Below are 22,028 nucleotides of genomic sequence, written 5' to 3'. Positions count from 1 at the left end.
AATGATCTGTATTTTTTACATAGTAGAACACAAATATATGAAAATATATGAAATATGTGTGTTTTTTGTATAGTAGGACAAAAATGTTTCTGCCTTTTTTGAAAAATAGCAAGAGGTAGCAACTGCACAATCTGTATATTTCAAGATATACAGAAGGCTCCTAACCTGCCCTGTCACAATGCACAATGGCTTGTGTGATAGACTGCAAGAGGTATCAGACTGAAATATCTCTTTTTGTAGAGTAGCACAGAAATGTTTCTGCCATTTTGAATGAATAGCAAGAGGTAGCAAGAAAAACTGCACAATCTGTATATTTCTAGATATACAGAAGGCTCCTAACCTGTCCCTGTCACAATGCACTTCTCTCCCTGCTTCGTTCTCTGACACAGAACACAAGATGAAGTGACTAACCCCTCCCACCTTCCCTTCCTGTATATATACCTATTCAGAGATCTCTGCTGATTGGTGCTGCTGGGCCTTGCTGTGCATCCTGGAAGCAAATGATTCGCTCCCAGCTGCGCCATTCCCGCCGGAAATAGTGAGCATTCCCGCCCCCTGCATTTCCCCTCGTTTGTTCGGCGAGAACACAACCTCATTGCGAATCACAAGTCCGTTCTTGCTTAAATGTTCGGTGAGCGAGAACGGTATGATTCACCGCGAGATCGAATTTAATAATCTCGCTTGCTCATTCCTATTCAGCTGTTCTGTCTTTATTCTGATTTTGTAATCTGAATGCTTCCAGGGTAGTGAGGTATAATATTGAAGTCAGACAGCAATCATTGGCCGCTCTCAATTTTAGCAACGGTAGCTCCATATATCTGTCAGTCAGGGGTTAATTAGCAATCACAGGGCCCTGGATTATCAGTAATAATGGGGTCCCTCTCCAGCAGGAAATTTGGGAAACAGGGGAGTGAAACAGTCAAATTATGCTGATGGATAACGGACTGAAAGGTGCACAATGCTGTTATTGGTAAGTATGGATCTGTGGAGCGGAAGTTTCATGCAGCTAGGGGCCTATGGGGCAGTAACCTTTGTGTACAAGAACCCTTTAGCTTTAAAGGGACAGTTTTTAAAATCAGCCACTAAAGAAACATCTTGAAAAGAAGAAAACAGATCAACACAAATAAAGTGTTGGATACTGGTGACAGGAGCAATACAGCAAAGTTTTTATTTCACAAAGTGTTCCTAATGTCAAAACAAGAAATCTGCCCGTCCAAAATGATATTTGGCTTTTAGCATCATGTGAATTTCACTGATATGCTGATAATGCTGAAATACTGAAGACAGCATGGCCAGCTGCCTATTTTGCCAAAGGCTTTGGTGACCTTTTGCATATAGTAACGCAGTTCTAGGGGAATTCTTGCTGGTGGTCAAGCACCACTGTGCAACCCTTGCTGCCACTTTGCCGACAAATAAAGACCCTAACTTATGGATATGCTTCTAATACAATAGTTCTGCCAGTTGTCTAAGAATAAGTTTCCTTTATTTAGTTTATTAGTTAAATTTGATGTCTACTTATGAACTTCCTCCACAGTATTATTTAACTACCTTAGTATTAAATAGTTTACCATATTATTACTCATTCTGTGCTTACAGTGATGTATTTGTTTCCTACACCAGGCCTTGTTTATTCTGCATCTAAAGTAGTATACCTGCTGATTCACAGGGTAGTCCCTGTTTTTTTAAAATCCCAAATTGATCTTTTCTTATATTGGCTAAATATATTCTTATATTACCACAAGGAAACAACCATAACACAAAAGGTAAAGCCTGTTCCCTGCCAGTAGGGTACAGAGTAGAACTCATGCTTTCTACAATCAGCAGGGAATGTGAACTTTTATGACAGCAGAGCTTTGCAGAGGGACCGCTGCTTCTACCCGGAGAGAAAGAGTCCTTTTCTGCAAGATACTGGAAGGGGACAGGTGTTTCTTTTGTACTGCTTTTTAAATAAAGAACAATGTATGACTTTAACCCCTTTTGTTTTGATGCACCTGGAATATAATGAGCTAATTTGAAATTAAAGTTGAATTGAGTTCAATTTCAGTTTTATCAATCAAAACTAAAAATGTTCACTGAAAATTTGTCTAGATAGATGTGTTGCTTGATTTAAGTGAATATGTAGATTGCCTGAAATAATAAAAATATTTAAATTAGGAACAAAAACTTTTTTCATATAGGTTTATTCAATACTTAATAAACACAGAAAACAGATACATACATATGTATATAAAAATATATATTACAGCCCTTTTGTACTGCAGACTGTCTTTTGTTGTGTGACCACTAGAGGGAGACCACAGTATATGAATGGAAAGGTAAAACTTGGTAATTAGCATCCAAAATGTTTCATTTCTTTCCCACACTAATAATATGAATTTTAATTAGTAGGTATAGCTTGTACTTTGAAAAGTCAGAAACTTGGCTTTGGCTTCTTATATTAAATTTTGGGTGTGTCATATAAAAAAAAAGAAAAGTATGAAGTCTGCACACTATGCAAATGAAATGTGAACATATGCTGCTTAAAGACTGGATTATTTTTGAGCCAAGTGTTATAGGAGCTTTATATGACTGTACCTACATGTGGCTGTATATTGCCTCTACCTACAGTATTTTTATATTAGGTGTTCTTTTGTAGGGCAGTAACCCTACAATGCAAGATAATGGAGCTAATAAAACTGATTTCCATTTTTAGCCGTACAGCAGAAATCCTTCCCACTCATGGCCTGGATGAGGAATGGTGGGATTGTCACACTTGAAAACAGCATTGTGGCCTCTGGACGTACTAATCATATGTAACACCTCTGCTCGAGTGGCTAGATTTTTCCCAAGTTTACTGTGGCCTACAGCACAGTAAATACCCTACAGCAGGGGAGAGGGTTAGGACCCTGGTCTGGTGGTTGCAGTCCAGATTTAGAGAACAATATATCAAAGTCATCACTGCCATCTAACGTTTAGTATTCTAGTAACCAAGCATCCAAGACAGATGGAGGACAAAGCATATCTTTGTTGGAGTGAGTCTACAGAATGCAGTGTCAGTCCCAATCTAAGAACAAATGAGTCTCTGCCATAGACAGCTTCTTGTGGGTCCCTTCACCTAAGGCTTTTCCTAATCAGTTTATCCTCTGACAACTTGGAACCAGGCTTTTTCTTCTTCAGTGGTCTGAGGTTTCAATCCCAAGTCTAACCAGGCCCCAGTACTAATGCTCCTTGGTGAGGGACCCCTACCCATTGCTCCTATTTTCACTTCAACTAATATGTAGTTCAATATGCCTTCCCTAAACAGAACTATAGGTAAAACAGACAACTGCACCAAAGTAGTGATTATCTTTTATCTTGCTAAAGCTGGATTCTACTCCTGCAACAGACAGTGACCCACCATTACTCGAGAGGCAGAATCAGAGGCATGGATTCTCTAGTAAGTTCTAGAACCTCTTCCACCATAAAGGGACTTCTATATTGAAGGGGAATAACACATAGGTTTGTCCACCACCTTCCTATGCCCACTCTAGAGCAAGTCACAATCCTTCCTACTTTGCAGTGCCCCTATATGAAAAGTACATGCAAGGATTAAAGTTTAATGCTAAAGAAACAATAACATAATGTAATCTCCCAAGCATCATTGTACACGTGATTGTCTTTAAACAGATTGGGGGCAACTGTTGTTTACTGCGATAGGTGTGGATTTAAGTAAAAATATATCACCATTTGGTCTCCACATAAAAGTATAAAATATTCTTTGGGTTTTATCGGTTTCATTTGTATCACAAAGCAAATTAGCTGTATTCTTTGGAAGTAGGTTTATTATATACAGTACAATCCTTTAAAGAGAAAGGAAAAAGTAACTTTTCAGTATGTTATATTTTCTTCTTTAAAAAAATAATTCACTGAAAAGAAGAGGGAAGTCAGCATATACAGTAGGATTTTAAGTTCTATAATCTTAGTATTTCTATATGTGAGCAACTATGATCCTTATAAGATGGTGCAAAATCAGTTACCAGCACATATTTTTCAAGGTGTTACATTTAGGTGTGCCAAATGTTGGTGGAAATGTCACCAGACCGTATGCTCACTGCACAATGTATATGAAGATATGAGAGCATAAACAAATAACACGTTACACACGTTACACGTTCACATAATAAGGTGCTATAAACATATGTATATAGTAAAAACTGAAACACAAAAGGCTTCACTCAAAAGCATAAAATGTATTATGTATTACAGCTTTATAAAACCTTATAGGCTGGCATTATCATTTGCCAAAACCAAGCATTAGGAGTGACAATAAATAGCTTGAAAAAACTTAAATTCCTCTTTTTGATTCATATTAGCAGAACCCACCACAAAGCCATTTTCGTGATAGCAGGAATATTTATATTGTATGTGACTATTGTAGAAATGAACCATTGGCCTTCTTTTAAAATACCCTATTGCAGAAAAGATCTGTAATAATCCATTATTTTTTTTTCTGGATGCCAGGAAGTTGGCATTATGCCAGCAAAATATTTGTAGTATTCTTCGAAGCTAAGCTTAGAAGGTACCAAAAGCCCAGATGTTCTTGGACTTAACGCATATGTTCAGGTACACCATTCCTGAGTCTTTAAAGCTCGACTTGGGAACTTGATTGTGGTGTTATATTGACCTATGAGGTACAAATCAAAAAGGTAGGCTTTTCCAGGTTTTAGATCTGTTATGTGTTCTTCTAAAAGAGTCTTACTTCCTCCTTTTCTACAAAGTACCTTCTCAGCTGGAGATCTGTAGCTAGTGCTTAGGCAACTGTTCTGGTGTTTCTGGATAAGTTTTAGGTCCAAATTCTGCTCAATGTGTCTGGCATAAATGCAGTATTTGTTTCCATATCCATTGCTGGTCCAGGTCAATGTGGCAGAGGAACATGATTTTTTTGAAACAGACAAATTAATAGCAGAGGGTAGACTGGGAAATGGAAGGTTGTTGTGCATGTTGGTAGCAAAGAGCTTTACCAAGCCTAGACCTCCTTTACCTGATTTTAAGCTAATTACAAAGCTGCCCTTTGAATTCCCACCTAGTTTAAAATTTTGAGCTCCATTAATATTTTGAGACAGTTGTACTTGTCCATTTAAGATGATCTGAATATGTACTTTATGAAGACAGGAATGGACGAAAAGCCATTTGAATCCATAGGAAGGTGGGTCAACAGCAACTACTTTTACGCCTTTGCTTTTCAGAAATATGTTAACCTCTTCATCATTGGGGAGTTTAGGTACTTGGGATTTGTATTTTGCTTTAGTTTCAGCAAAGGTTCCCGTATAAGCCACACTAGTACCATGCTTTCGACTTATTGCAAACACATCAAAGTAGAAAAGACTTTTGGGTTTCAAATTAGGGATGGTAGCATTGGTCCATGGTCCAACACATACTCTGTGACTTCCTACAAGGCTTTGAGAAGACCAAAATTCATTAGTTTCATACTTAACCACCCCAGGAATCCTTAAACTTTTGGAGGGTTTGGGGTAAGCATTAACCTTCTTTTTGAACCCCTCTGCAATTACATTTAGGGTCATGTCATCTTCATCATCTTGGTGGCCATCAAGACTTTTCTTTGCACTTAATGGAATAGCACAAAGTGTCTTGAAATTATGTTTTTTATTTATGAAAACGCAATATTCAAAGTCAGCTTCAGCAGGTCCTAAGCTGGGTTTCCATGACAGCTTGACCTTATCATCTTGTACAGACAAAACATCTACACGTGGATCAGATGGAAGCTGAGGCCATGGAGGAATGCCATCTTGATTTTTCCAAACAAAGACTTCGAAGCTGGTGTCAGATTCAAGTGAAATGATATCGAGAAAGAAAAAACCATCCGAAGTCACCGCTGAAGAAAATGTCTCCTCCCCATTTCCTTCAAATGAATATAATGCCTGAGGAGCTCTGTGATGATGTTTCTGCCGGAAAGCCCATTGCTCAAAAGAATCTAAAAATAATTTTAAAAAAAAGTTGAATGAAAATTGGATGAATATTTGGTAGAGGTATTATATACATAAAAATGTTGGTGTTCCTATTTTAGTTCATAAGTTAGTTTGGTAGAAATTGGTTTAAATATATAACAACCAAGGGAACCAATACTATATTAGGAAAACCAGCCTGCTGGAGTAGAATTCAAATTCATGGTAGCTCAGAGGTAAGTGCTCTAGCCTTTACAGTGCTAGGTCCTAGGTTTGATACTCAGCCAGGACATTATTTGCATGGAGTTTGCAGGTTCTCCCCATGTTGCGTGTTTCCTCCAGGTACTCTGCTTTCCTCCCACATCCCAAAAACATGCAGTTAGATTAATTGGCTTCCCCCAAAAATTGGATTTAAACTGTATTAAAGACATATGAAGAAGGTAGGGACATTAGATTGTGAGCCCCTTTGAGGGACAGCTAGTGACATGACTCTGGACTTTGTACAGCACTGTGTGATATGATGGCGCTATATAAATATGTGTAATGATAATTCCATGGTGTCCCAATAATGAAGAAATGTTTTAGTGCAAATGCTTCTTTTGCCATGAGGAATTATGTGAACTTTTAAAAGAAAAATTAATTAAAATGCTTCACTGGCATCAAAATATTAAGAATTATGTAATGGTGGTGCTTCTTTCTTTAAAGAAGTTGAATACCCCTCCAGATAATGAATTAAGTTTTGCGTAAATATTGGCATATATTTGGATATGTGCTATTTGTAGGCACCTTATTCCTCATCTACTTTTTAGCCTAAATCCAGCTTTTCCTCAGCCATAACAACATGTCCTTTCTTTTCTACAGTTGGTTACATTATCTGTATGACAATCTGGTATTGTTATCACCATACCATGAGCCGCTAGAAAAGACAGTGTCCACAGGATCGGCGATTCACAAGGTGTCACTCTTACCGTCACTGCACTCTGACTTCTGTTCACATTAAAGTAATATCTGCAGAAAATCAATAGTACCAAACAATACAGTTTACATTTAGGATACACATTAGAAAAACAAAAAGACAAAGTATAATATAGTATAGTATAAAGACATAGATATGTTTATGCCAACAATAAAAGGATTTCAGGGGTCATAAGAGAGGAGACAGAAAGCAGAAAAACACCGGGCAGAAGAAGCAAACTGGTTGTGCAAAGGTATAAACCTGAGGTTATCTGCAGCAATAGTGTAAAATCTCATTCACTGGCAAACATACCACAACCACAGAGTGAAATATTATTTTCAGATGTCTCCTAAAAAGCGCCCAATTTAGCAGCACAAACAATGGGTCTCTCAACTACTGAACCACACCCCCATCTAAGTTTGCCCATCTTTATTTCCTCCATGTGACTGGCATCCCAGGATACAAATGGGTACCACCCTAAGGACATCTTATCTCGTTTTTCTGTGCTAATGGGCCTTCTCTCCTCATTGACCTCTCCCTCTGTAGGGGATCCTAAACACTCCTGCCCTCTCTACCTTTCTGTAGCCATTGCAAACCCCTTCCTCTTCTAGATTTGTAATTGAATAAAATAAATCAATTTAATTTCTTCAAATCAGATATTGCATAGAACTCCTCCATGTCCACACAACAGCTGCATAACATTATCCAAAGTTCAGCAACGCTTAAAAATAACATTTAACTATATGATTGGGGCAAAATTTTTATGAGGCCCCCAAGTGACCTCCCTACTGTCACAATAGAATGAGTGCAAGAAATCCTCAATACTTCCAACATAAAGTGCGCTTGTGCTTTTATATTACTTAAGATATGATGTGTGGAGTGTGGAGTTAAGAAATGAATCATTTTTAGAAACAGTGGATATTCTGCAGATCTAAGTATACCCATGTTACTGTTTATTTACTTGAACAGATTACAAGTTATTACTGTATGGTGTAAGAAGCCATAAGTATCTGCACATAGCTTTAGTAATTGTCTAGAGATATATACCAGGGATTGAATTTTGCTTTTGGCTATCCTCCACCTATGCCACACCATCAGTATCACATGTATCAGTCAGCATGAAAAAAATGGAAAGATGCAGTCAAATGCTGACTTTATATTCCTAAATCAAGTCACAGTTGTTTTTATACAGAACTGGGGTTTTGTGACTTCATTTCTCTCTGTACGCTCTGTACAGGCATTTCTGAGTGCTTACTTTAACATCCTGGAGCAAGGTCTGGTATTTAAAGGTCAGTACAGAATCATTTTTTTCGATAAAAAAAAATCCAACTTTCAGAGCAATGTCTTCATTATCTTCCAGGATTTATGATAATACTCTAAATGAAGTTGGAAAGTTATCTGATAAAAAAAATCCTGACCATAATAAAATAAGGAAATGTGTACGTACTGATCCCCTTTAATTTCTGTGCAGCGCCTTGTAGCTTTCAGTTACACCACTGGGCGTGTTGGCCAATAAACATTGACTTGGCTATTTTTCACCTACTTGTTTGAAGTAGGTTACTAGGAACACGTAAGTAAACTTTGTCCTGTAAGTGAACTTATTACAAACAGACTTCATTCCATGTGTAGCAGTGCTCAGCCCCAGAGTTGTATGTTCTTCATGATACACTGTATTTTGTAGGTTAAAAATAATGTCCACCAAAAGCTGAATACTGAAATCTTGCATTAACATCAGTGAGACTGATAATAGTAAAATTTAGTGATACGACAGTGATACTCTTGGCAAGGCTTTATGTAAATCTACAGCTACTTTGGCCATTATGGCATCATCTTTACATCTTATTAATGTTCAGTGGAATGGGTTTTACTGGTGTCACCACTGGCACACATAGATCCAAGCAAGAAAAGCCAAAGCTCCATTGTTATAAGTGTGTATTGAATAAATATGGAGGCAACAACTGCTAATGTCCTTAAAATGCTAGCTTTCAGGTTGCTTTCAGATTGAATACACTAACCTAGGACAAGCATGCAGCATGTGATGCCAGCACATGATATGTTTAAAAAAGGTTGTAGTGTGGAAGTATTAAAGCAATGTTTTGTACAGGGGAGTAATAGCAGCAATCCCACCAAATACTGTAGCATGTCTCGCAGTCTCTAGCCACCTCCTGTGGAGTGTTTGTAGTCCTAGAGCAATCTCCTGTTGCAGTTTTCTGTGGCATAACAATCACCAGCGCTTTGGAGATGTTAGGGATCGCACTTGAGGCCAGGTATATTAAGTCTCTTTGATTAAAATCTCATTTTGCAAAAATCCTCTTCTAAATCTGTTTACCCAATGAGCCTTAAACATCTCCAACATCCCATCCTATTGTTTGTAAATTCCCCCACCTACTAGATTGGAAGCTCTTCAGGGCAGGGTCCTCTCCTCCTGTATCACTGTCTGTATTAGTCTGTCATTTGCAACCTCTATTTATTGTACAGCGCTGCGTAATATGTTGGCGCTATATAAATCCTGTTTAATATTAATAATAATAATAATAATAATAATATTAATGCCACAATGTTCATATTCTGTCTCTGAAGTCTTTCCTGCTACATCTGTGCATCTGAACCCTATAGACACCTGTGGAACCATCTCCCTAGAATCTCCTGCCTGGGCATCTAGGGCAAAGTTATTTTAGAAGAGGGGCTACATCAATGGAAGATCACATTATGTCAAAACACACTTTTTTTTTATTATAATCTGTTTTGAATACCAATCAGGTTTTTATTGCTGCTAGTGTCACTGTTAAAGAGATTCATGTTCTCTTTTTCTCAAAAGTTAGAGAGAATCCAAAATTCTGCAAATTATGGGAAATCATTAAATAATGGCATTACCCTTAAAGCTGAAATTCAATCAGATATAAAATACCTTTTACTTTGCCCCCTTATAAGTATTTCTTCTGTGCATTTGGCTGTTTGCCCTCACTTATTTTGAATTTTGCAGGATTAATACTCTTTGTATCTTCTGCTTTTTGTACATTCCAAAGCATGGCAAAGAGCAATGAGTAATTCTGTGATTAGTCTACAGCTGTCTGCACTACATGTTAGGGACAGACACAGAATAGCCCTATTAGTCATTTCAATCACCTTTCCCAGTTTAAGGTGATGTAAGGACAAAAGAGAGGTATGAATCCAGAAGTTATTCATTTAAGTAAAACATCGATGACACAATAATCCTGATCCAGATGAGTTTATTTCAGGTAAACCTAGTTTTTTTTTAGTCTCCCTGCTTCCATCTAATGTAATGTAATGCCAGGGCACTGCACACAGCAAATCATATTGGGTACTTGTTAGTTGGCAAATGTAAAGTTTTGCCTTCTAGTGCTAATATGTCTGTGATCAGACATCAGACACAGGTCTGTGTGTTTTTCCAAGTTCAGGAGTCTTCTTCCTTAATAATTGGTAGAGCTGACATGATATAGTTCATTTGCACGAAAGTGCTTTTATTCTGTAACTTACCTGAGCAGTACATGTGTCGCTGTCCTTGTATAATACAGGAAAAAGGTTTTATGGTAGGAGAGCTATACAGAGTTTCTGCTACCTAAAATTTTACTGTTTATTTTTACTTTAGTTTAACTTTAAAGTAAACTTGTACTGGTAGAGTGGAAACTGCATTCTTGTTGCAGATTGGGAAATTTAAAAGCACCAACAGCCAGGCAACTAGCCTCTTCAAATGGTAAGTACATCAACAGCAGTGTATGTGATCTCCAGGGTCCCTTGCCAGATTTTCTTTAAATTGCCTGTAGGCACCTTTATGCAATCGTCTGGTGGTCAGGTCATGTTACATTTTCAGTGTTCTATGTCTGTAGATTTTTATATAGTCATTCATAGATACCTGCTTAGCCATGAAACCTCTTTTATCAGTTTACAAACACTGTCAGAAGTTATAGATTACTTGTTTGAACTTTTGCAATCACTGTGTAGTCATGCAATAAACTTCCTTATGTGTCTATTTTTTTGTGGTTGACACTATAAGCCTAGACTTGGTGTACTTCCTCTAAGTATTATATCAAAGATTGGTAAATGTATCCAGTTCTTACCTGATGGGCATTTCCACAGACAAAAATCCATCAACTTTCTGTCCAATAGGTAGATTCCTCCAGATATCGGTCATGTAATTAGAGTCTGGGGGTAAAAGGGCTGCCAGGGTGGTAAGACTAAAGGGTGACAGGTAAATGGGCAGAAGTAGCAGCAGAATCAACTTCTCCATGGTCTTCTCGTGTTATCTCTGCCAGTGTTCCTATAATGATAATTGACGTCTGTTAGCAAGAGGTTATTGTTGAACAACTCTTTATGTACTATCTGTAGGATGAAGGATAAATACCCTACAGGGATGGGCTAATTTATATATGTCAGCTACAAGAATAGACAGTGGTTTGTATAGGAGAAAAATATGAAAAGTGTGGTCATATATGCATACACTGAACTGAAAGAACTCTAAATGCAGAACTTCCCTGGATATGATCTATGGATGCTGTGAAAATGCACTTTTTGTGGTCCGTATTCCTCTGTCCAGCCACATAATACTATTTGAAAATATTAAAAAATTGGTAACATATTAGTCAGACTACACTGAGCCTGATTAGCTGAAGTAGGCCAATTTGGAGATTGGAGAATCTCATCCCAGGACAAATTTTCACCCACACCAAAACTTGATAAAAATATTTCCTGTTTCCTAGAAGATTTTCCACCAGGGAATGTTTGAGGGAATGTCTGATTCCCTCTTTTAGAAATAGTGCCCATAGTCTACTTATAGATAACATTTTAAAAAATATTAAAGATTGAAATGCTTAGGGGCTGCAGATAGGAAAAAAAGCCCTTTTTTTTCAAGTATCCAACAATATAATGGCTATACTCTTTAGTACATCAGTTGTTCAACTTGTAATTAAAACCTGTATCCAAATCTTGTATACAATGTAACCACAGACAGCAGACTATTTCAGAAAAGCATTTTACTGTTTACTAGGCAAATCATCCATTCTCAAGTCAAAACTGTACAAATGCTATTGGGTTGAATTTTTTTACCAGATGCCATAATGTTCATAATTACACTATGCTACACTTTTCACTACATGAATACATACCAGAATGTAAAATATACATCTATTAGAAATATATAGGAAAAAAAAAAACAAAAGCAATATTTTTTGTTTTCAACAACTTATAAAAAATGTATACAAATGTTATAAAAAATAACATTTTTGTATTTAAGATTGAATTTTGAGTGCTTAAAGTCCCACTGTTCTTTGTTTTCTTCTTCTTCTATATATTCATGTTAGGGGAAGTAGTCTAATAGCAATATTATATTTGGTAATTTAGAACTGAAATACCGCAGATCATTTTGTGTAATATTCTGTAGCAATGTTATGTCTGTTGAATCTGTTGTCAGGATCCTTGGATATGTCACAAAATAGGAATTGTGTTGTGTTTGAGTGGGAGGGTCAATGCTTTGATGAGAAAGCTGTGTTTCTTTACATGTATTTGCATATGTATGAAACAAAAACCTCAGATTGTGAAAACAGTGTAGACTCTTCTGTGTTGACTAGCTGGGAAACTTTTGTATTTTATTGTTCTGTGAACCTCCCTTCCAAGCTGCACCTTATTTATGCTAAGAATAAATAGATCTGAGCGGTTACTGTTTTTTTTGACTAAAGGATGTGTCAATACTCATCACCCTGGATTTTTTCCCAAATAACGACACAGACGGCGTGACATTGGATTTAAATTAGCCATAGAAGCCTTTTAATAAACAATCAATAAATAGCATTAACTAATAAAAAGTTTTAAATACATCCTCTGGGAGAATTGTTTACATTGCACCACGCCCTAATACTCACAAATACCAAAGGGTTTTCTTTCCCCAACACGGAAAATTTGCATGGGTTTTTAAGGTGCCAAATATCAACACTAACTACACAATATATGTTAAAAAAAACTATTTGTTGCAATTTATTATACAATATTATAAAAAACGTATCACAAAACGATAAGTGCTTGCAAAATGCAAATAATGACAATTCAGTAATCACATGATTTGTAATGATACACAATAACTTTTACAGTCCTTAACGCGTTTCACCAATAGGCTTTATCAGAAGGACAGAACGTTATTAGTTCCACATCTATGTATTTGTTCAGATAGTGGTTGATGATTAGGTTGGTATTATGTCATTCAAGCATTGATGTTGAAAAGCAAGGTTATTTGTTTAAAATCCATAACACAAACAGTTATGCACAGACATGTGCAGTTAAGAGTGAAATGACCCCATAGTGTCGTAGCTAGTCTCTTTTAGTGCACCACAGTGTATATAATCAAAAGGATAAAATATTACCTTTAGTAGTATTGTCTTCAGCACCTTTTTGTTCTTTAGTTGTTAATTCTACTAGGGTCACTCTTTTTGCTGCTTCCTGTCTGTATACTAATAATAAACTAAAACATAAACAAGCTAGGGTTGATGAGAGGGTCTATGGATGTTCTATGACCAGAACACATCACTCAGCACCACTCCCACCAACTTTCAATTGGGTATGTAACTATCCTGACTTCCTCCAAGGGACTAAGCCTTAGGTAGAACCAACCACAGCTTGTCAAAAGGGAGCCACCTGATGAGCCCAGTTTCCTGGTATTATCAGGTCTTCTATAGACCCCTAAGAACCCCTCAAAAATTGACAAGATACACATAACCTAATACTAAACCTTAGGGGCAGGTTGGCGTGACAACTTTCTCACATAGCCCCTTCGGCCATTCCTTCCTCAGGGGTGTTTAGCTATAATTGAGTGAGCATGGGTTTCCTAGTTGTAATTGCACTTAGGGCTCATTCACACCAAATTTTTGAAGCAGTCTTTGTAATGACTAGCTAGAAAGCGTGCTGGGGAATTATTTGTATTGCATATTTTCCTTTCACATTTCCTGTTCTAACATGGTATGCACCTGTCACCAGAATAAACATAGGAAACCACAACTAGGATTGTAAAGTAGTCATTATTACATAAAGTTTAGTTCCTAAGGCTGAACGCTGGTCACCTTCTTTTGTGTATTACTATGATGGACCAAGCAAAAAAGCACAGGGGACAGACCAGAGTTCAACTTCATTAACCAAAGATGCTGTCTGCAAACCAGTGTGCTCCCATTCCAGCTATATTTCCAATTTTCAGTGACTGAAATTAGATAGAACCAATAAAGATTGGTAATGTGGCCCCCGATGTAATGTCTTTCATGTGTGTTTATACAGTCAATGTAGGGTCCCCATAGTATAGATTAAGGTAAATAATAAAGAGTAGGCAGATTATCTCCTTATATAATAAGTGATATGGTAAGAGGAACAAGGACAAAATACTATATGGTATGGGATTCCAAGACAAACCAGTAAATGGAAAATATGTGAAGGTAAACCATTAATTGGGGTCCAAGGGGAACCAGCAAATTGTAAAAGATTAGAAGCTCAAAACAGTAAATTAGAGGGGATTCATTGGGATGTATTGGTAAGGGTTTGGAGGACAAACCAAAAAATGGTACGGAGTTACTTCATCCCTATCCAAATTATATTATGTAATTTTCACACACACACATATACGAGGGGGTGCTGGGAAGTTCCTGGCTTTGCCCAGAAAGAAGAGAGCCAGAGTTATGAAATAACACATTTATTCAACATATTGAGACTGATGCACTTGGTACAGCGTAATTGCAGCTTTTCTAGACTGTTCAAATAAAAGTCTCTTGGTTGGGCCGCAAACCAGCTCTCAGCAGCATCTGTGACGTCAGAAGTGTCCTCAAAACAAACGTAGCCTTTAGATGTTTCTTCAAATTGGGGAACAGATAGAAGTCTGAAGGGGCCAGGTCAGGTGAGTAGGGGGGATGGTGGACGAATTTGAAACCCAGGGTGTTCAATTTGACAGCCACAACATTGGATGTGTGTGCAGGTGCATTGTCCCTCAAAAAAAGGATCCCTTTGGTCAACTTTCCACAGTGTTTCGTCTTAATTGCCCCCTGCTGCTGGTCCTGGAGGCTAGCATAATACTGTCCGGTGATACTAGAGCCCTGGGGTAGGTAGTCCACCAACAGAATACCGTCTTTGTCCCAAAACACGGACGCCATGACTTTTTTGGCCGATTTCTGGGTTCGGAAATTCTTCGGCCACGGGAACCCCCTATGGCCCCATTCCTTTGACTGTTCCTTGGTTTCAGGATCATAGATGTGGAGCCAGGTTTCATCCTCAGTCACTAACCTAGCCAAAACGTCCTGTGCAGCTTCAAAATGGGCTAAAACGACTTTGGATGCTTTAACTCGTTCCTTCTTCTGATCACTGTTCAAACATTTCGGCACCCACTTTGCTGAAAGCTTACACATGTCCAGGATAGTGGTGATAACAAACCCAACACGCTCCTGTGAGATGCCAAGTATCTGGGCTATCTTTTTTTGTGGATATTTGCCGGTCCTCAATATTCAGCTCATGGATAGCATCACAGGTTAAACGGTGAAATGCCCAGTCTTAACGAGATATCCAGGTTTTGACAGTACTGTAGGAAGGACACTTCTCCCCCAGGGTTTGTGACATCCCACTGTGAATGTCCTTTGCTGACTTTCCCCGGACAAACAAAAACTTGATGACAGCCCGTAACTCCAACGACGTGAAACTTGTACCTCTGCCATCACAGCTTCTCACTAAAAGAAAAAACAGTTTTAAGAATCGCAAAGACCTGATAATTGCACAGTTACATACTAAGATATTAGGCTGTCATATGGCCCCACACTCATTTTTCTATTTCATCTGGAAGGGGGTAAAGCCAGGAACTTCTCAGCACCCCCTTGTATATTATATATATATATATATATATATATATATATATATATATATATATATATTAGAATTACAATTTAAATCATCATAATAAACCAGGTACTGATAGATTAATAAAACATATTCAGCCCTGATCCCAATTTTTGTGTTGTGGATGTTGTGGATGTATATATGTGTGCATGCATATATATGTTTCTGTATATTTAAATTCCACTGGTACTATTGGTCTGCAAACAACACAGTCCGTTATGGATGCACTTGCTTTGTTTTGTCATAATATCATTATTTTTATTTGACTGCACATTCTGTTGGGCTGCCATAGTTACAGTTGCCATATCAACCCGCTGATAATCAATGGTCTGTGCTATCAGTCAGCGGTATGACACAAGTCTCAGATAAGAACGTTGAATTCTCTCTAGCTAGGTGTATATTGTGCTTTTTGTGATTGTGGCTTTTGTGAACCGTATTGCAGTTCAGGTGTGACAGGGGGTGACCTGCCAATTCCCAGCCCCACCCCTGAACCATTACACGCTCAGTGGCCCTGTCACAACTTGCACATGGGGATTCATTAAAGATAAACTTTAGGAGGTAATGGTATATTTATCTGTAATTAAAACTAATGAAAGTGTCAGTTCATCCCAATCTCATACAAGGGTAGGCATAATTATTTTTGGATAGACACTGTGGAATAAATCTTTAGGTTTAAGCCAAGATCCTTTGATCAATCTTCACTTAATTTATGTGTTGGAGCCGATGGATACCACAAGCAAACTATTAAAACAGCCTTACAGTGACTCCTAACACACTAAGCTGCTATAATGGGGGCCAAGCAGACATCAGCCCTGAGATCTGACTTAGAGCTTGTACATGGATCTTCTTTTCACTCTTGGTGAAGGAAATAATGGGGAAAGAAAAGTTTAGTATAAGCTTACACAGACTTGTACAGGTCCACCTTCCAGACTACTTTTATATTCTATTCTTCTGTGCTTCCTCACCTCATTTTATCATGACATGTACATTTTAAGGTAGAATTCAAGTCGAAATTCTCCCCCCTCCCAGTCCTATATATTTGCCACACGATTACTATTACTTCTATGCTCAGAATAAGGCCACACTGACTTAGGCTACATACACATGTGCAATAATTGTCGTTGGAAAGGATTTTTCACGATCACGATGCATGAACGAGTGTTGTACATACATCACCGTTCTGCTCTATGGGGAGGGGAGGGCGAGAACGACGGCGCAGCACCCCGCTGCACTCTCTCCCCCTTGACTTGCATTACGATTGTTCGTCGTCCATCACCCATGGATTCGCCAGGATGGTCATTTGGCGAATGAGCACTGTACACAGGCCAGATTCTCGTCCGATATCAGCCCTGAGCCGATTATCGGACTAGAACCATTGCACGTGTGTGCATAGCCTTAGTTTCACTTTAAATAGGAGGCTGTGCCAGCCAGAAGTGTACTCCCTGTTGTAAGAATAATGTTTTTGATGAATAGATAGCAGGAGATAAGCTTATAATTGCTGCATAAACTAACTAAGAAAGCCCCCATGATAGATAAACTGATTAGAAGCAACAAACTGTCTTTCTCAGCTGTCCCTCTAAACAGGATATGTTCCATGAACAGGCCCTAACCATTGATTTGATGACATCTGCATCATCTTTGTATGTGATTGCTGGCTAAGCTAGGTTTATTGTGAATCAGTTATTTTGTTCAGTATAGGTAAAGGACAGGTTCTCTGTAAATCTCTTGGAATAACATCCTAATCCTTGGACTGCTTGGTTTGCAAAAACTGAGCAGAGTATTTTCTCAGGGAATGAAAAACACAAATTCAGGTGGGATCACGTGGGCTCCTATATTGTGATATACTTTTAACAACCATATAAAAAAAATAAAAAGACTTTTCTTCCTTGTTGCTGGTGATTCGAGGTGATTACTTCAGAACACCATCTGGTAGGCTTAGGCTTTCATATTCTGATGATAGTTATGTTGCCTGAGGTTCAGGCTTTATACGCCTCCTGGGACTTTTCCACCTTTTTTACCTTACTTTATAACTCCTAAGGGAAACTTGTCATAAGAAACAGATATATAAAATAAGTGATCAGGCAGGTCTTTTTTGCAGAAAAGGACATGTGTTGGGCTGTCTGCAATAAAACATACTTACCTGCCTGTTCGCTGTTTTTTTTTTTTTAAAGTTGTGCATGCCCCAGGGTTGCTAGGATTGAATAAACTCTGCACATCCTGGTGAGTGTTTTTTTGAAACTAAAGTTATTTTATTGCATAAGGGACATTGCCTGTCCCTATGTAGCCAACAGTAAGACCCTGTGCAAAATTGATTAGGAGTCTCCCCTGCTAAAATGACTTGGGGACCTTGTGGGGGCCCCTGTTGGCTGAGGAGGGTCCGGGGCGCTTGTGCAGTGGCACACTTTGCACCTCCCTATGTCCACCCCTTGGTAGGACAGCCTAGAAGAAAGGGAAGTCAAATCTCCAGTAAAATAAAACTTTGGGTGGAATTCTATCTAAAAACTTACCTAACAAGTGGCAACTTTTTATACAATCTGTCCACTTGTTTAATAAGCAGTATTTATAAATATAATACATTATATTTTCATTCACAGCCTAGAAGCCGGATCCTTGAAGTACACCTGCAAGGGCTGACATGCTTGGATCACTTGGGTTTCACATTAGCTTATAGCAGCATAGTCTTTCTTTTAATACATGTAAAACAATCCGGTATGTAAGGCACATATATCCCCCCTATTACATTCTTCCCTGGAGCCCACTGACTGTTCAATGGGAAAGTAACCCTTTAGGACTAGTCGATTCATACAAAGAGCTGTATATGATATGTATGAATGACTGTATATTTGAAATATTCAGGAGCTTATAAGAATTGTTTTTGTTCATAGAGTTATTTACCGTACTTATGTACACCTGTATGTTTGGTAGGAGTTTATACTAGGCAGAATATACTTATGGGTAATGGGATATGGGGTCAGTTGGACATACAGACACAACCTAACCACCCACAGGACAAGCCATCCTTCATACTCACAGGGTAACTGGAGGGGCAAAACAGGATTGTCATCCACAGGCAGTCACAGAGAGTCATAGATTTTCTTTTGCAGATTAAATTAATTTTAATCTTAAATCTCCTGTATTCCTAAAGTTAAACAGCACCCTAATGATAAAACAAGGATTGTGCTGGAATATTCACTTTCAATCCATAGATTTATCTCCAATGTACTTTTTTCTGGTACTAGATGTTCTCAGTCTGAGGACCAGCAACATTCCACCCAGTTCCCTAAAACCCAAGGCATCCTGGGCTCACCCCAGGGAGAAGCAGTACAGCGATGAGTTCATGTCACTTTGCTTTCCTCTTGTCTGCACAAAAGGGTTGATACCATGAGATTCAAAAATGATTTTAACATAATATTAATATTATTATTATTATTATTATTAATAATAATATTATTTTAGCTATAACTATTAGATCACCTTTTATTGTTTAATAACCTTAAACAATGATCTGCTAATAAAGTAAACCAGTCATTAATCAAAATGTCCAAAACTGATAGCATAAATGAGATGAGAATGCCTAAAGCCTGGAACGCTGAAGAGTTAATGTATGACAATACCGACTAAAATTTGTAAGTCAAGCTCTGCCTCCTTCCTATAAGGCTGTTTAATTAAATAATGGTAAATAGTTCATACGCTGTTCGAGAAGAAATCTCCAAGTATGGTTTTCAGTTTAGACCAGCCATTCTCAGCCAGGGTTCCATGGAACCAGAAGGTCCTCTAGATGTTGTCAGGGGTTCCTCAAATTGTGGCTAACTGACCTCCCATTTGATGATGCCTGCATTCTAGGGCCAACACCACTTGGTAAAGCCAACTGCATGACTCTAAAATGTTTTAGGTGTTTCCAAAAGTGTTTTAGCCACCACTGTGGAGGGACATTGTTTTCAATAGCTACCAATTTAGGAGGTGTTTTCCCACTGACCTACCATAACATTGGTTTAGGATGGAGTTCCTGAAGACCTAAAAATTATTACAAGGGTTCCTCAGAGGTAAAACAGGAGAGGAGCTGGTACAACTTTGCAAGAAAATAGGTAATAATGACGTTCAGCCTTAAGGTATTCACAAATAATAAAATATCTTCAACCTATTGGAAAATTCATAGCAGAAGAAAGATGACCAATCCAATAGATCTCTCGCATGGCTCTTGCATTTGGTTGCCATTTAACGTCCATGAGTAGCTTTGTCTCCATAGCTAATGTAAAATAAATGCCAATTACTTAGAAGATTTGTGAATGTAGCTAGAAGCTCTTTTTATATTTTAGGCATCATGGCATTAATAATTCCAGACCACTACATCAAAAGTGCAAACCATGTCATATGAAAGACCTTCCAAAATCCTTCACCATGCCATATGGGGGATTATAAGAGGCAAACAGTGTAATTCAGCTGAACAAAATCCAGTTTCAACAATATGTGTTGACCTTTTTAATAAAAAAAAAAGGGAACGGTGTATATGTGTATACCTACACCCAATGAAGATACCAAACACCATGATCAAAAATTCCACATTTATCTTAGCATTGTAACTCATAAACAATAAACACCAACACAAAACTTGAAAATGGTATCCTAAGTGTCTTGGTTGCCATTCCTGCCATACACAATGTCCCTCTGACACCTCAACTCATTCAAGATACTTTAATACCCCCAGGGTAGGCCCAGAAGATCAAACTTGTTGTATCTAGCCAGAATGGTGACTACACTGGAATAATAAATTGATCCTTATAAAATAACCCTTATCTATTTTCCATTAAACAGTCAATAAATGAATCATCATTTCATCCCTATATCTATAGGATGTATCCAGTGTACATATATACACATTCTTTCCAACATGTAAAGAAAACACACACTTATTTTATCATAATCTGTTATCCATAAAAACCTTCTAAACATTATCTTGCCACCCCTTATATATTACTATTACAGATCTATATATTACCTGAGAAGACTTGCAGTGGGCTTTGTCCTAGTTGTTGTTCTTCAAGCTTCTTACAGTGCCCTATGCTCTGGCTTCATAGATCTTTATTTGCCAGGCCAGTTGGTTACATGTACTTTTGTGAACTATTTACCTGTTAGGTCTGTCGGAGCAACACACAGAAATGTAGCAATGTACTGCTAACCGCGCCCCAAGCAGACACACCTGCAGGTCTGCATGCAATCAGTGAAAATCTACATATGATAAAAACAGGAATGCTTGCTGAATAATAAGTATGTGTTGTACCTTGAAGTTATTTAACCCACGTATTATAAGTTTCAACTGGCTCAGCCAGAGTTGCGGTATTATAGTTGCTGCTCACCTCACACCTGCTTCTAGGCATTCTTGCTAAGAAGGGACCATCTCTTATAGTCACTATCACTCGGTACAGTGGTAGAACTTGCTGGTAATTATGTAGTAGGGGACACTATAGGCAATCCCGCAATAGCTGCTGAGCAGTAGCAGGCCTATGGTATGCGTTTGATGTAGGACGCAGTTGTGGAACGATACGAATGGTGTAAAGACAAGAGTAAAACTGGTGCAGTTAATGCCCTGGGGCCATAGATGATGTGGAGGATTACAAAGAAAATACTTGAACTATGGTATGTATAAAAGTCAAGCATATGCATTAGCTCATAGTGGAGTTTAGGCCAATGAACTTAGGGAATACATGCCTTAGGCTTCTATCTTCCCTAGAATCTAAAGCAGACTTGTCATTTTATAAGACACCTTTGTTTTCCTTCAACTTGACACACATATAAATACAAATTGTTTAAAGGATAGTTCAGCACCCAGGTTGTGCATGGTTCTCTGTTTGGAATCCAATGTAAGCAGCTTTTAGATCGACAGAGTGAAATCTGAATATAACAAATTAGACTAGTTAGGAGTAGCAAAGAAAGAAACTATTATTCCACTCTTTTAGAAATTGTTGTAGACAATGGTATTGTATAATATAATAATGTATAATATTGTTGTATTACTTCTTCCAATAATTGCCATTCACAGAAACCTATTTAGATGTCATGACTGTGTGCCATTTGTGGTAACACTTTATTCTTCTTACATATTTGGTGGTTCAGTGTGTGAATAATAACATACCCGAATCAAACAATGAATCAATACCGGAGCCTTGCCCAAAAAAGACCGGCAAGCAAAAACAATTAGGTTGGAATGGGCAATGTCACAGTTCAATTGGGTTAAAAGCACAGATACTTATTTTATTATAACTGTACAACATTACACTTGTGCTAAG

General features: G+C 37.9%; 1 protein-coding gene across 1 annotated transcript; it reads right to left on the bottom strand.

Moving 5' to 3' along the window:
* Positions 1-2,140: 2,140 nt before the first annotated feature.
* LOC140323461 (protein NDNF-like) lies at positions 2,141-20,871 on the bottom strand. The gene is made up of 4 exons (XM_072400523.1): positions 20,741-20,871; positions 10,956-11,155; positions 6,829-6,929; positions 2,141-5,950 (listed from the first exon to the last, which is right to left on the bottom strand). The coding sequence occupies exons 2-4, from the start codon at positions 11,123-11,125 to the stop codon at positions 4,578-4,580; spliced, it is 1,644 nt and encodes a 547-aa protein (XP_072256624.1). The 5' UTR covers positions 11,126-11,155; positions 20,741-20,871; the 3' UTR covers positions 2,141-4,577.
* Between the last annotated feature and the right edge of the window lie 1,157 nt (positions 20,872-22,028).

Source organism: Pyxicephalus adspersus, chromosome 2, assembly GCF_032062135.1.
Source record: "Pyxicephalus adspersus chromosome 2, UCB_Pads_2.0, whole genome shotgun sequence".
Taxonomy (NCBI): domain Eukaryota; kingdom Metazoa; phylum Chordata; class Amphibia; order Anura; family Pyxicephalidae; genus Pyxicephalus; species Pyxicephalus adspersus.
The sequence above is the reverse complement of the archived record's forward strand: the minus strand, read 5'-3'. Positions and strand labels throughout refer to the sequence as shown.

Excerpts from the sequence above, each read along its gene's own strand:
- LOC140323461 (XM_072400523.1), bottom strand. The coding sequence starts at position 11,125 with ATGGAGAAGTTGATTCTGCTGCTACTTCTGCCCATTTACCTGTCACCC. Across the intron at positions 6,930-10,955 it reads TCTGTGGAAATGCCCATCAG|ATATTACTTTAATGTGAACA; the intron begins GTAAGAACTGGA and ends GATTTTCTGCAG. Across the intron at positions 5,951-6,828 it reads GTCTTTTCTAGCGGCTCATG|ATTCTTTTGAGCAATGGGCT; the intron begins GTATGGTGATAA and ends AATTATTTTTAG.